At 59.5% G+C, this 11887-nt stretch overlaps 1 protein-coding gene across 3 annotated transcripts; it reads right to left on the minus strand.

Moving 5' to 3' along the window:
- Positions 1–1618: 1618 nt before the first annotated feature.
- CFAP410 (cilia and flagella associated protein 410) lies at positions 1619–9988 on the minus strand. Of its 3 annotated transcripts, none has more exons than XM_081301330.1 (8): positions 9776–9913; positions 8265–8283; positions 7391–7437; positions 6322–6449; positions 5973–6202; positions 5111–5282; positions 4351–4441; positions 1619–2859 (listed from the first exon to the last, which is right to left on the minus strand). In XM_081301330.1, the coding sequence occupies exons 3-8, from the start codon at positions 7427–7429 to the stop codon at positions 2731–2733; spliced, it is 789 nt and encodes a 262-aa protein (XP_081157456.1). In that variant the 5' UTR covers positions 7430–7437; positions 8265–8283; positions 9776–9913; the 3' UTR covers positions 1619–2730. The 3 variants fall into 3 exon arrangements, with proteins under 3 accessions (XP_081157456.1, XP_081157455.1, XP_081157457.1); XM_081301329.1 differs by having other exon boundaries at positions 4351–4444; XM_081301331.1 differs by lacking the exon at positions 6322–6449 and having other exon boundaries at positions 1621–2859; positions 4351–4444; positions 9776–9988.
- Between the last annotated feature and the right edge of the window lie 1899 nt (positions 9989–11887).

Consider the following 11887-nt stretch of genomic DNA (forward strand, 5'->3'; position numbering starts at 1 on the left):
CCCACCTCCCAGTAATGCTGAGGTCAGGAGCTCACCGACCTGTTGCTTCCCGAGAGCCCACCTGGGCACCAAGTGCACTGGAGACCTCCGGGACACTCCAACTCCCCATGCCCCTGCACACTCGTTCAGAGGTGGCTCGTGACATCAGGAGCAGCCAGAAATGCCTGGCCCTGGCTCCCAGGTTCCCAGGACTGCCTTGGCCTTGCCACTTGGAGCATGGCCTTCTCCCTGTGCTGGCGCAGCTGAGGGGACATCCATAGAGGGGACTCAGCAGGGGCTGAAGCTGAAAACAGGGCCTGCGGATGGACAGCACTGGATGTGACTTGAGGCTACACAGGGGCCACCCACGGGCCCAGCTTTGCTCCTCACAGAGGACCACCCTCCTTCGCGGGGGAGTAGCAGCTGGGTTTTAGAAGGGCCCCACAGGCACAGAATGAGGTGACTTCCCAGGGAACCTCTGAAAGCAGGCCTGCCACCAGGGCAGTGGACACACGGAGACCCGGTTCCACAGCAGGAAGCACAACCAGGAAGCATTTCAGGAGCAGCACCACATGCTCAGGGGTCCTGTGTAGGGTGCAGGTGGGAGGCAGGCGCACAGCCAAGACCATGAAGGCCAGCCCCGAGTGCCACACGGCAAGGCCACTGTGAGCCTCTGCCCCCTCCCAGACTGGCGAAGGGGATTCATCAGGTCTGCATGCCCAGCTGGCGACTTCGGAGCTGCAGGCAGTTCTGAGAGACGGTTCTGCAGCCCGGGGGGGGGGGGGGGCATGTCCTGAGCACGTGGCAGCCCTCACTGCAGCATCCCAGGTGATGGGCTCCAGAGTCCCCACAGATCCCCCGTGTCTTCGTGGAGGATGGCTGTCAGGGAACAAGCACGCACCCTCACCAAGGGCAGCCTGAGGTTTGGGGACAAAGCGGGACATGCCCCACCATCCAGGAATCCTTTCTGCTTCCTGCTTCTCTGGAGAGCTCCCTGTGAGAACAGCAAGAGCACCACAGTCCTGTCCTCCCCTGCTCAGGTGTGGCGTCCTGCCTGGAGGTGGGGGTTTCATGTCCGGACACTGAACCTGCAAGGCTCCGGCGGGAGCACTGGGCACTTGTTCAGGTCAGATGTGGTCAGAGCATTATGGTGGCTTGGTTCCATTAGTGCACGCCACACTCTGGGGTCAGGACTCCATTCTCAGAGTGGACCCCTTAGCTCATCCTGCCAGATGCAGTGTAGAACCTGCCCAAGTGTACAAAATCTTGGTGACCTGCCAGGGCCTTGGGTGATGTCAGATGTGGAGCCTGTCTCCTCCCCAGACAGCGCTCTAGGAGAGCAGTGGCCACCTCTGACTGTGCTGCATACAGATTCTCAGTGAATGGTACATCCTGGGTCACAGCCTTCACCTGCACAGGACACTGTCAGGTCAGTTCCTGCTTTGGGGTCATCTGGAGAGATTAAGTCCCACTGCAGCCTGGGGCCAGGCAATGGTGGAGGGTCTCAAGGGGTAGCGGAGGGGAGGGCGAGCTGGCAGCGGTGTGCAAGGACGTGGGGCAGGAGGAGGCTAGGGCAGGCCCACCCCACAAGGCCCCCGGGTGGCCAGGCGTGCGGGGGTGGGGAGGGCCTCCTTCAGTTCACACGACCCTCTGTTCTAAAGATGGTGCTTTATTGAGAGCCTCCGGCACCTTGGGAAGTCAAGTGTCCACACCAGACGTCCCCACACAGCGACTCCTTGGTTTCCACCCTCAGAGGTCACATCCGTCCTGAAGAATGCACCAGGTCACCCACCCACAAAGGTCCCTGCCTCTGCCCTGGCCCTCCACGAGTCCAGCACAAGGGCCTCTATGAGTTTCCAAGTAATGGCATGGCCATCTGCAAGTCCCCGGCCTTCAGGATGCTGGCCATTGCTGGCCCATGAGCCCAGGTGCTCTCGGTCGTGCAGGGACGGCTGCCTCACGGCTGTGGCCGCAGCCCCAGGCGGGAGACGGGCACACTTGCTCTCCACCCAGCCGCTGTCCCGCCATCTGGGCTGGCTTTCTACCCTGCAGCTCTTTATATGTGGGATGCATCCTGGTCCTGGGGACACCGGGCTGGCCCCAGGCTGTGGCATTCCCACTGGGCCCCCAGCAACCTGTCAGGCCTGGGACCCTTCCAGAGGGAGGCGGGGGTGCAACCTGCACCCACCTGCCCATGGCCACACTGGCCTGAGGCCATGTCCCTCACTCTGGCTCAGCATCTGCTGCCTCCTGCTGCAGGATGCTCAAAGGGGTCACAGAAAGCAAAGCGAAGGCCGTCCTGCCCGTCCTGCCGTGGGAACTTTTGGCCGGCAGTGGTGGCTGTGGTGTGGCGAGGTGCAGGGCAGCTGTCTAGGGGCCGTCACTCTGGAAGTCTCCCTGGGTGGCAGGACCTGCCCGGCGACTGAGGACTGCAGTGGGAAAGGCCCCAGATCGCTCCCTCAGCTGCCGAGACGCACTTACCTCTGAGGTCGAGGTCGCACCTGCCGCTCAGGGGATGCCGCTTCCAGGGCAGCTGGGAACAAGCTTTATTGGTGAGCACAGCCCGCGGAGGCCTCCAGACCCTGAGGCCCCAGAGCAAGTCCTGGACAGTCTGATGCAGCCGGGTCGGCCTGCCTGACCTCGCCTGGTGTGGCGAGCAGAGAAGACTTTCCCGGTGGGGCCAAGCTTGAGGGCAGAGCAGGGTCCAGGGGTGGAGTGCATGGAGGGCCCAAGCTGTGGCCGAGCTGGTGGTCACTCTGTATCCTCCCGCAGCTCCTGCTGGTGAGGGGCCTGGAGCCGGGTGCCCACAGCCTGCTGGATGGTCTCCAGCCCCTCTGTGTCCAGCTCCCGCAGCAGCAACAGGATGGCCGTCAGCACATTCTGGGGGCAGGAGAGTTGCTGACCTGGGGCCTGGCCAGCGGTACCCCTCATGGCTCAGCAGCTTGGGGCAGCTCCCTCCAGGCGGCCAACCGCACAGAGCATGGTGGGGAGAGTCCACAGAGGACACCAACGTGCTGCTGCACCCTGGCCTACCAGCCCTCGGTCTGTGCCCTTGCTTCAGTAGGGGACCAAGGCACAGAGGCTGAGGGTACCCACTGACCCACCCACAGCTGTCTGCATTCCCAAGAGGGGACAGGTCTGACAACAGAGGAGGGAGGTGCCTGCACACAGGGCTGCGTGGGGGCCTGCAGGCACATCCTGGATGAAGGACCTGCGCTGTCCCTGGCACCTGCACCACCCCATGTGGACCTGGGGCCATCTGTGTCCTTGCTGGACATGCTTGCAGGGGCAGGGCCACCTGAGGCAGGCTGGAGAGGATGAGGCCACCCACTTCCTCTCAGGGGCAAGTGTGTGACCCAAGGACCTTGCCATGCACTTGTGGACAGCACTTCTGTCACTGGCCTACATTGCAGGGAGGTCTGTGGGGACAGGCCTGGAATTGTACCCGGTGGCTCCCAGCCACACGTGGGAGATGGAGCTCACACGCAGAGTGGAGGGGGGGGTTCTGAGGGCTGGTGACCTGGGGCTGCCACTGGTCAGAAGGGTGAGTGCAGCTGAGCTTGGGGCCGTGGCCAGGATGACACCCCTGTTTCCCCAACTTTTCTCAAATAAACCAGGCCACAGGCTGGGCTGACCCAGCTGCCCCCCAGGCCTCAGTGTGTGGCCACATCGCTCTGTTACTTGGGGAGTGCTTTCCCAGGTGTGGACAGCGCCGTCGTGATGGTGAGCCCTGCAAGGAGGGGCCCTCGGTCTGTGTCTCTGCTCCTCCCACCAACTGTAGCTTGAGGGGGTCACTGTGACTGAGTGAAAGAGCCCTGATCTGTGATGTCAGGTGCCCTTGCCCTTCAACTGCCGGCCTCCTGGACAGGACATCTGTGAGCCCACAGGCAGACCAGGCCCTGCAGGGCTGACGCTGGGCATGGGGAGCAGTGCTGGCTGTCGCTCCCTCTTGGCCCCAGCTCTGCTCAGGTGTGGCTTCCTCATGACCTAGTTGTAGGCTGGGGCAGGGCCCTGGTCCTGGGCTAATTGCCCAGGGCTGGCTCGGGCTCCGCACACCACACCTCGGGCTGGTGAACAGAGCTGCTGGGGGCAGGGGGACCTGAAAGCTGCCTGTCCCTAATAAAATGACACATGAGGGAAGAAACACCTCTCTCCTCCTCGGAGTGGAGAGGGGAAGGAATCGGAGGAGAAGCCAGATGCCGTGGGTGGCAGGCGGGGACTGGCAGGAGCCCTGGAAGCTGCCTGGACTCTCACCATGTTGCCCACTTGACTTTCTTAGGTCACCAACCCAGGCTCTGTTACTGGAGATCGGGCACTGACACCGCATCCAGCCCCCCATGGGGACAGGCCAGGATGGTCTGTGTCACTCACCCTGTTCTTGTGACTGCTTGAAGTGTCCCTCTGTGAGAAGGAAGGAAACTGGTCCTTGGCAGAGGGCTTCAGGCTGAGGTGGCCCTGGCTGCTGCTGGTGAGAGGGGAGGGGAGGGCCTGAGGGGGTGGCACCTGTCACCTTGGCAAGCGTCCAGGAGACTGAACACAGGAGTGGGAGTCCCTCCGCCATAGCAGGAAGTGGAAGGAAGGCCAACCCCAGTCCGGGGACTTTCCAGGTGGCTCCTGTGCAGCTCCTGAGGTGGCTCTGAGGCAGCCTCATTACTGCACCTGGTCTCCAAACTGCCAGGGCCCAGGGCCGAGAGCCCAAGCCCACTATGACCCTGACCAGGGGTCAAGGCACCAGTGCTGGCCTGCAGCCGTCCACCACAGAGCTCATTCCAAACGCACTCACACAGTGGGGGCAGGGGCCTGGCCTGCTGAGTGGAGCTCAGCCTGGGCCACTCTCATAGGACCACAAGAGCAGCAGGCTGCCCCCCGGAGCCCCTAAGTGCCATAGGTCAGGAGAGCCGTAGGCCAGCAGGCCTCCCAGGAACAGTGGCCTCCTGCCGGGTGGGTGCCTCCCCTCCTGCTCCTGGCATGTGTGAGTTCTATGAGTCAGCACTGGAAGTGACGGGGAGTCACTCCAGAGAAAAGAGAAGCCACCCAGAAAACCCCCTCCCTCACTTTCCAGACAGGAACCACAGCAAGCCCCTGGGACTCCTGAGGACCCGGGAGGAGGCCCACTCCCCTCCAGCCTCACTCTGCCTCCTCGACGTAGCTCAGCAGGTCCTGGCTGGTCTCCTGGCTGGAGCTGATGGAGCTCAGCGTGCAGGGTGGCTCCGGGTGGCCATTGTCCATGCCCTCTCTGTCTGGGGCAGCGGTGATCTCGTCTCCCTCCGTCAGCGCCCGGGCCAGCTCTTCTTCAGTCACTGCTGCGGGATGAAGGACAGGGAAGCAAGGGCATCAGACAGCCCCCTCCCCAGTCACACACACCGCAGGCCCTGGGCCCACTGGGGCCTCCAGCACAGCCTGCTTCTGATGCAGGCAGGCTCTGTCCACTGACGGTCAGCCTTGCCCTCCGCACCTCAGTCAGTGGCCAGGGACTGCTTGTGTCAATTCCAGCATCTGCTGGGAGTAGAAACCCCTATCAAGACAACAGTTTTTTTTTCATTCTTTTTGCGTGTGTGGTGCTGGGAGCTTTGCATGTGCTGAGCAGGGGCTTTGTCAGAGCTGGCCCCCAGCCCAAAAGGCAGGCCTTAAGAAAGAACAGACTGGGCTGGGCACAGTGTGCACACCTGTGACCCCAGCTACCTGGGAGACTGAGGCAGGACGATCAGAAGTTCAAGGCCAACCCGGGCAACTTAGCAAAACTGTCCCAAAACAAAAAATAAAAATGGACGGTGGTGTGGCTCAGTGGTAATGCACCCCAGTTCTCAGATGGGCACCTGTACTGCATCCAGTCAGGTGACACTGACACCTGAGAGGGGCCAAGCAGTGTCAGAGCTGCCGTGTGACAGAGGAGACCAGAGTACCGGGGTTACAGAAGACAGAAGGAGGCAGGCAGACGCCCCCCAGGGTCTGCTTCCTCATGCTGTGTGGCGGCCACAGGGCGGGACACTCACCTTGGTTGTCCAGCTTCTGCAGGCCAGGAAGGTTGCGCAGCACGGTCATACGGTAGAGGTGGGGGCTGGAGCCGCAGCACGGGTTCTCGGCCAGCCACAGCACCCTGAGGTGCGGCAGGCCCTTCAGGTAGAAGAGCTCGTCCAGGCTGGGGATGCGGTTCCGCCTCACGTACAGCTCGCTCAGGCGCCGGCAGCGGCTCACAGGCTCCAGGGTGGAAACGCTGTTGACACTAAGGACCAGGACAGGCAGTGCCCTGAGTGGGCTGGCTTCCAGGCAGGTAGGGGCCTCTGTGGCCATGGGTCCCACCTCGTTCATGAGCACCTCCTGGGGCTGCAGCCACCCACCTACCTTACCCCTGGAGTCAAGGTCAGCGAAGACCCCAGCAGGGAAGAAAGCTTTAGGTACAAGGCCCCTTCGTGGGGGCACAGTGGTGGCTGGCCACGCAGGAACTGCTCCTGCCGCCCTCCTCTGCACTCCTGTGGGAGGAGAAGTGCTTCGCCTTCCTCTATAGGTGAGGACACTAAGTTCCCAAGGGGTCCATCACTTAGTCCCAACGCCAGCAGTGGCCAGAGCTCCTGGCAAAACCTACACATGGGCTCTGAGCCACCCAAAGCTCAGCAATGAACCCCGGATTAAAGGGAACAAAGGCGTGGGCGTAATGTCCATTCCCTCTGGAATGGACACATCAGAGAAGCAGAGAACAGAGCAGACCCCTGAAGGTGTCCACCCCACCTCTACAATTAACAGTGCCTTCGCGCCCAGGTGCTCAGCTAAGGGTGGCTGCGCATCCTCCTGCATCCCGAGCAGGGGCCCAGCCTGATGTGCCAGTCCTACCTGCAGCACTCCTTCCTGGGGGCTGCCCTGTGTGGGGCACACCCCAGGAAAGGGCAGTGGCAACACGCCAATCACAGAACACACCCAGTGTCTGCAGGCAGCCCCTCTAAAGTACCCGAGTGGGCAGGAGGGAGTCAGGGGCCACGAGGAGCTCTGTCCTTCCCTCAAGCACTCCCCTCCCCGACTGCCTGAAATGCCAGCAATGACATTTGGCTTCAAGGTTGTGATAGTCAAGGTTTCCTTACTCAGCTGGAATCCAGTGCCTGGGAAGAGGGAACTCTCACCAGGGAGAGGCCCTGGGATGCAGGGAAACTGGTGAGCTCCTGGAGGTGATTCAACCAGGAAGGCAGAAAAATTGGGACACTAGGTCCCTGGGGGTAGACCTGGCCATGGTGAGGGCAGGCCAGGGCAGGCAGGGCTCATTATCAGGAGGCGCTGGGGGTGCACGGGGAATCTGGCACCCTCCCCTCCAGAAGCCACCCTCCCAGACTGTGCTGAGTTTCCAGGTTGTCCCTCATCACTTGGTCCCACAGGAGGCACATGAAGCCATCCCCAGGGACTAGAGCAACGCAGGGCCAGGTACCTGAGCGTGATCACCTCCAGGCTGGGCATCTCCCGGCATATGGAAATCTAGGGAGGAAATGAACACGGCTGGCGAATAGCACTTGGCACTGGTGCCTGATGTCACTTCTCCCAGGCCAGTGGAGAAATCTGTCAGAGCCTTGGTCTACTGCACTGTGAAACCCAGGGTCCATGACCGGGCCCAGCCAAGCTCTCAAAAGGACTTTATGGGGCATTCTGGGCTCAGTGTCATGCTGTCCTGTGCTGCCCAGACCTTCCTAAAGGGGAAACTTGTGCTGTGACATTTTAGAACAATGTCATTGACATCAAATGCTAATGGCTGTAGAGACAGAACACTACTCATTTACATGCCTCAAAGGTCATCAGGTCAGGGGACCTCAAGATACCTTCTACTGGGTCTGAGGACCTTTCTACTGACTGTCCCTGGGGTAAAAGAAAGGAACGAGCCCCTCCTGTCCCCAGAGCCAGCCCTGAATCTGGGTCTCAGACCACAGCAGCACCATCCACCCCAGGGAACTGGGCAGCTGCTGCTCGGCTATATGCCAGTTGCCACGTTCAGGTCTTCATAGACCCACAAGCTCCAGCTCCCCACCCCTGGCTGCTCTCGGCCTGCTGTGGAGTGGGCTGGGGGCCTGACGCAGGCACTGACCAAGAGGAAGCCATGCATAGAGCCCCTGATGACCATACGTCTCCTCAGAGGAAAACCAGTCCTCCCAGGACTGCTTCCGAAAGTACACTGTGACCGCTCCTCTGATTGGACCAGCAAGGGGTGGGACGGAAGGACAGCCTCAGCTCTGCTGCTTTAACAATTCTCTAGTGGAGAGTTTACAGCTCTGGGGAGGGGACCATTTGGAGACCATCAAAGCAATACTCACATCAGTGAGACGGCTGCCCCTGGGGAAAGAAAAGACATACTTTAATCTTATTGGAGTTGAATATAAAAAACAAGAATTTCAGGCTGGGGTTATGGCTCCATGGTATAATGCTTGCCTAGCATGTGTGAGGCCCTGGGTTCAACTCTCAGCACCTCATGTAAAAAATAAAGGTCCATTGACAACTAAAAATATAAATAAAATAAAATCTGTATTCTGCTCTTTAGAGGCGAACAGTTAGTACCAGGAACCTTCATAGCCTATTCATGGGTTGCTACAGCTAAAATAATCTACATATTTTTTAAAAATCCAAAAATTGATGACCACTAGCCTTAAGATTCTATAATTTTAATGGCACAGTAAAAAAGAAAGTTTACCTAGATAACTGGAAAATGTGTCAAAACGATGAGGTTGGTGCTAGGGAATGTTTTTCAGACTAAGAAGCAGTAGGAGTTGCACCCATTATAAGACACAAAAAGATTTACTTAGTGTTCTCAGTGGCTGAACAGCAGAAGGTTAATGTCCCTCACTGGTGTACACAAGGGAATCTTCATGAAAGGCCACATCTAAAGGCTAAACATGCAACTTATGAAGCCAGTGTCAAAGGCCTGCAATGGGACTGTTGTTTCTCCCACACAGAGAAAGCATTGACCACCACGTGCCAAACAAAGAAGGGTATTGCTGAGAGCCAAGGGCAGAAGGGAAACTGTGGCCAAAGCACCAGATGTGCCTGGCAGAGAGCAAGACTTTAATTAACACAGCAGAGCTGAACCACTCCAGTTGGTTTGCTGACACCACCAGGAGCAAGGGTCTGCCCTTGCATAGCCCCCTCCCGGCTGCATTGGGTGGAGGAGTCTACCGAGTCCCTAGGGAACACCTGTAGTTCTCTCATGACCCAAGTGCAGGCTCCTGCTCTGGAAGCTCTGGTCTTCCTTGGCCAAGCCAGACTCAGCTGCCTGCCTTTAAGTCCACATGAACCCCATCGCATCTGTGTCCCCCCCCCCCCGCTGCCACCCCCAGAGAGGGTCGCTTGGGCACAGCATTCCCCCAGTATCTAGTAACCAAGGTGCTCAGTGACTTTACAAGCTCAGTTCTCTCCCTCCCTCTAGAAAAGGTAGCAATCATCTTGGCCTTCCACCTCAACAGCAGATCTGGTACTCAATGACTGGTGGCACCTTCCAATATCAACACATCTACAGAGAGGCCATGTGCCCCTAAAGCCACCTGAAAGTTACTCAGCTAGTCCAAAGGGCAATTTTGGCGGTGTCAGGCTAGGGCAGCGTGTGGGGAGTGGGGGGCGATGCAGACCTGCTCCAGGGGGTACAGGGGTGGGGGGGCGGCTGAAAGCTCTGGAGTGACCTTTGCCCCTGATCACCAGGGCTTGCGCCGCCACGGCCGGGCAGGCTGCGGCGGATACTCCGGGAGTATGTCGCTGACGGCCAGACTTCCCGCCCCCCGCCCCCCGCCCCGGTGGACACGCCGCACGCGGGCGGCGCCTGCGGCCCCAGCCTCACCAGCAGTTGAGCTTCCGCACGCTGTGCAGCTCCGAGGCCTTGGCCCGGGACAGGACCATCTTCCGGGTCAGTTTCATGGCGGCCGCGCGGCGCGAACCAGGTCCCGGCCGTCGCCCCTCACCCCTCACCCTTCCTCGGGTCGCTCCTAGTCCCTCGCCCCCAGCTCCTCGCGGCCGGCGAAGACGGCTCCGTGGCGGCGCGTCTCCAGGGGGCGGAGCCTGCGTCGTCAGGGGCGGATGCTGCGAGCCTATTGGCGACGGGCGAGTGGGCGGTCCCGCGCCGGCGCAGTGAGGGCCCCTGGGCTCCCGCGGAGCGCGTGGCTCCGCCCCCCTCGTTCACCCCGCCCCCTGGTCACTTGAGGATCCGGCGTGTGTGAGTGGCGCTGGGTTCTGACGTGTTCTGACGCGGTACCAGTGCGCGCGGTGGGCGGCGCTCGGTGGGGTGCTTTCCGGTTGCAGAACCGCGGCTGGGCATGGAGGGGACGGTCCCCTCGCTGCTCTGACCTACGCGACTTTAACTGTGAAACGAGGCCGGGGCAGCGCGGCGCTTTGCGCAGGTTTCCTCCCCTTTCAGGAAAGGTGCAGACGCCCCGCGGAGGCGCAGGTGCCCTGCTAGGGCGTCGGCTCCGGCGCGCTCCCGCCTGGCCCCGCTCACTCTGTAACCGGGAGATTTGCTGCGAACACTTCGCCTGGATTCTGGTGTTGAGAAGCCTTTCCTCGGCCGGCCCCTGGGATGTGCCTAGCAGCTGTCCAGCGCGCCTCTGCGGTTGCAGTCAGGCTACCGCAAACTCGTTTATTCTGGAAAGCCTGTCTCAGTTCTTTTTAGGATGACAACTTAAATAGCGTCACCTGGGCCATGGGGTACCGCCCTGCGGCGTCTAGGTGGCTGCTTGAGGGCGTGGGATTAGAGGGAGGAAGTCCTGGTGAATTCAGGTTCTGTTAGAGTGGACTCTTAGCGTGTTGAATAGAACACGCTTTGGGTACTGTAGCTGGGGATCCGCTGCGTTTTGCCGAACCCCTTCCCTATACAACTCCAGGCTAGACTTGACCCCCGAAAGGTTGCATGAGATATGATTTTTTTTTAAACCAGAGACTGAGCCGAGGGGCGCTTAACCATTGAACCACATCCCCAGCCCTTTGTATGTATGTATTATTTTGAGATATGTGTTATTTTAAGTTGCCAAGGGCCTTACTAAGTTGCTGAGACTGGCTTTGAACTTGCCATCCTCCTGCCTCAGCCTCCTGAATTGCTGGGATTACAGGTTGCGTCATATTTGGAGGGCGCAGGAGCAGCAGCCTTGGTCACACAGGAAGGCCATCATGGTTAGAGATAGGGAGAGGCATAGAATATGTGGTGTGCTCCTTGATCTGCAGCCACTTCTCCCCTCTCTGTGGTCCTGCTGTCCACTAGCAGTGTGGCCACCAGCATCCTTTACTGCAAACTCAGGCACAGATGTCCTCACCAGGCCCCGTGATGGTCTTTCCTCCAGAGTTGGACATGCCCCAATCCCTGTGTCCCTGCAATTGCTTCCAACCTGCTTCCTGCTTCAGGAGGGCTGCTTAGGGACTGGCCCCACATTCTCCAACTTCTAGCTTCCTGTTTTCCTATCCTGCCACCCTCATGATGTCCAATTCCTGTAATAAATGTCTAATGTCAGAGTGCTGAAAAGGGATTTGTCTCTCTGAAATAGGCAGAAAAGTGACCCAAACTTGCCTAAACCAAAAATGAAACACTGACTCCCATGCCTGAGATGTCCAGGGTTGTGGCTTCAAGCATGGCTCCATCCAGGGTCTCAGATGTTGTGCTCAGTGCCTGGGCTCTGCCCACCCCTATGTTAGTCCCATTTGATGCTCCCTGCCCTCCAGATCCAGGCATGCATCCTGACTGCTTTGGGTACAGCAGAAAGAATGCTTTTCCCAACTTCTCTACTCCAGGTTTGGGGATTGGTCCTATCTGAGTCATGGGCTGCTCTGAACGGGCTATGCCCGACTTGGAACATGAGGCTTGGAACACGAACAGGAAGCGGGTATCAGTGTGCACAGCTGTGTGCCAGCTGAACTGCTTCAGGCCCAGTGTGTCGCCCACCTCCCTGCCCAGGAAGCTCCTGGCAGC

Source organism: Spermophilus citellus (genome assembly GCF_964194105.1).
Source record: "Spermophilus citellus genome assembly, chromosome: 7".
Taxonomy (NCBI): Eukaryota; Metazoa; Chordata; class Mammalia; order Rodentia; family Sciuridae; genus Spermophilus; species Spermophilus citellus.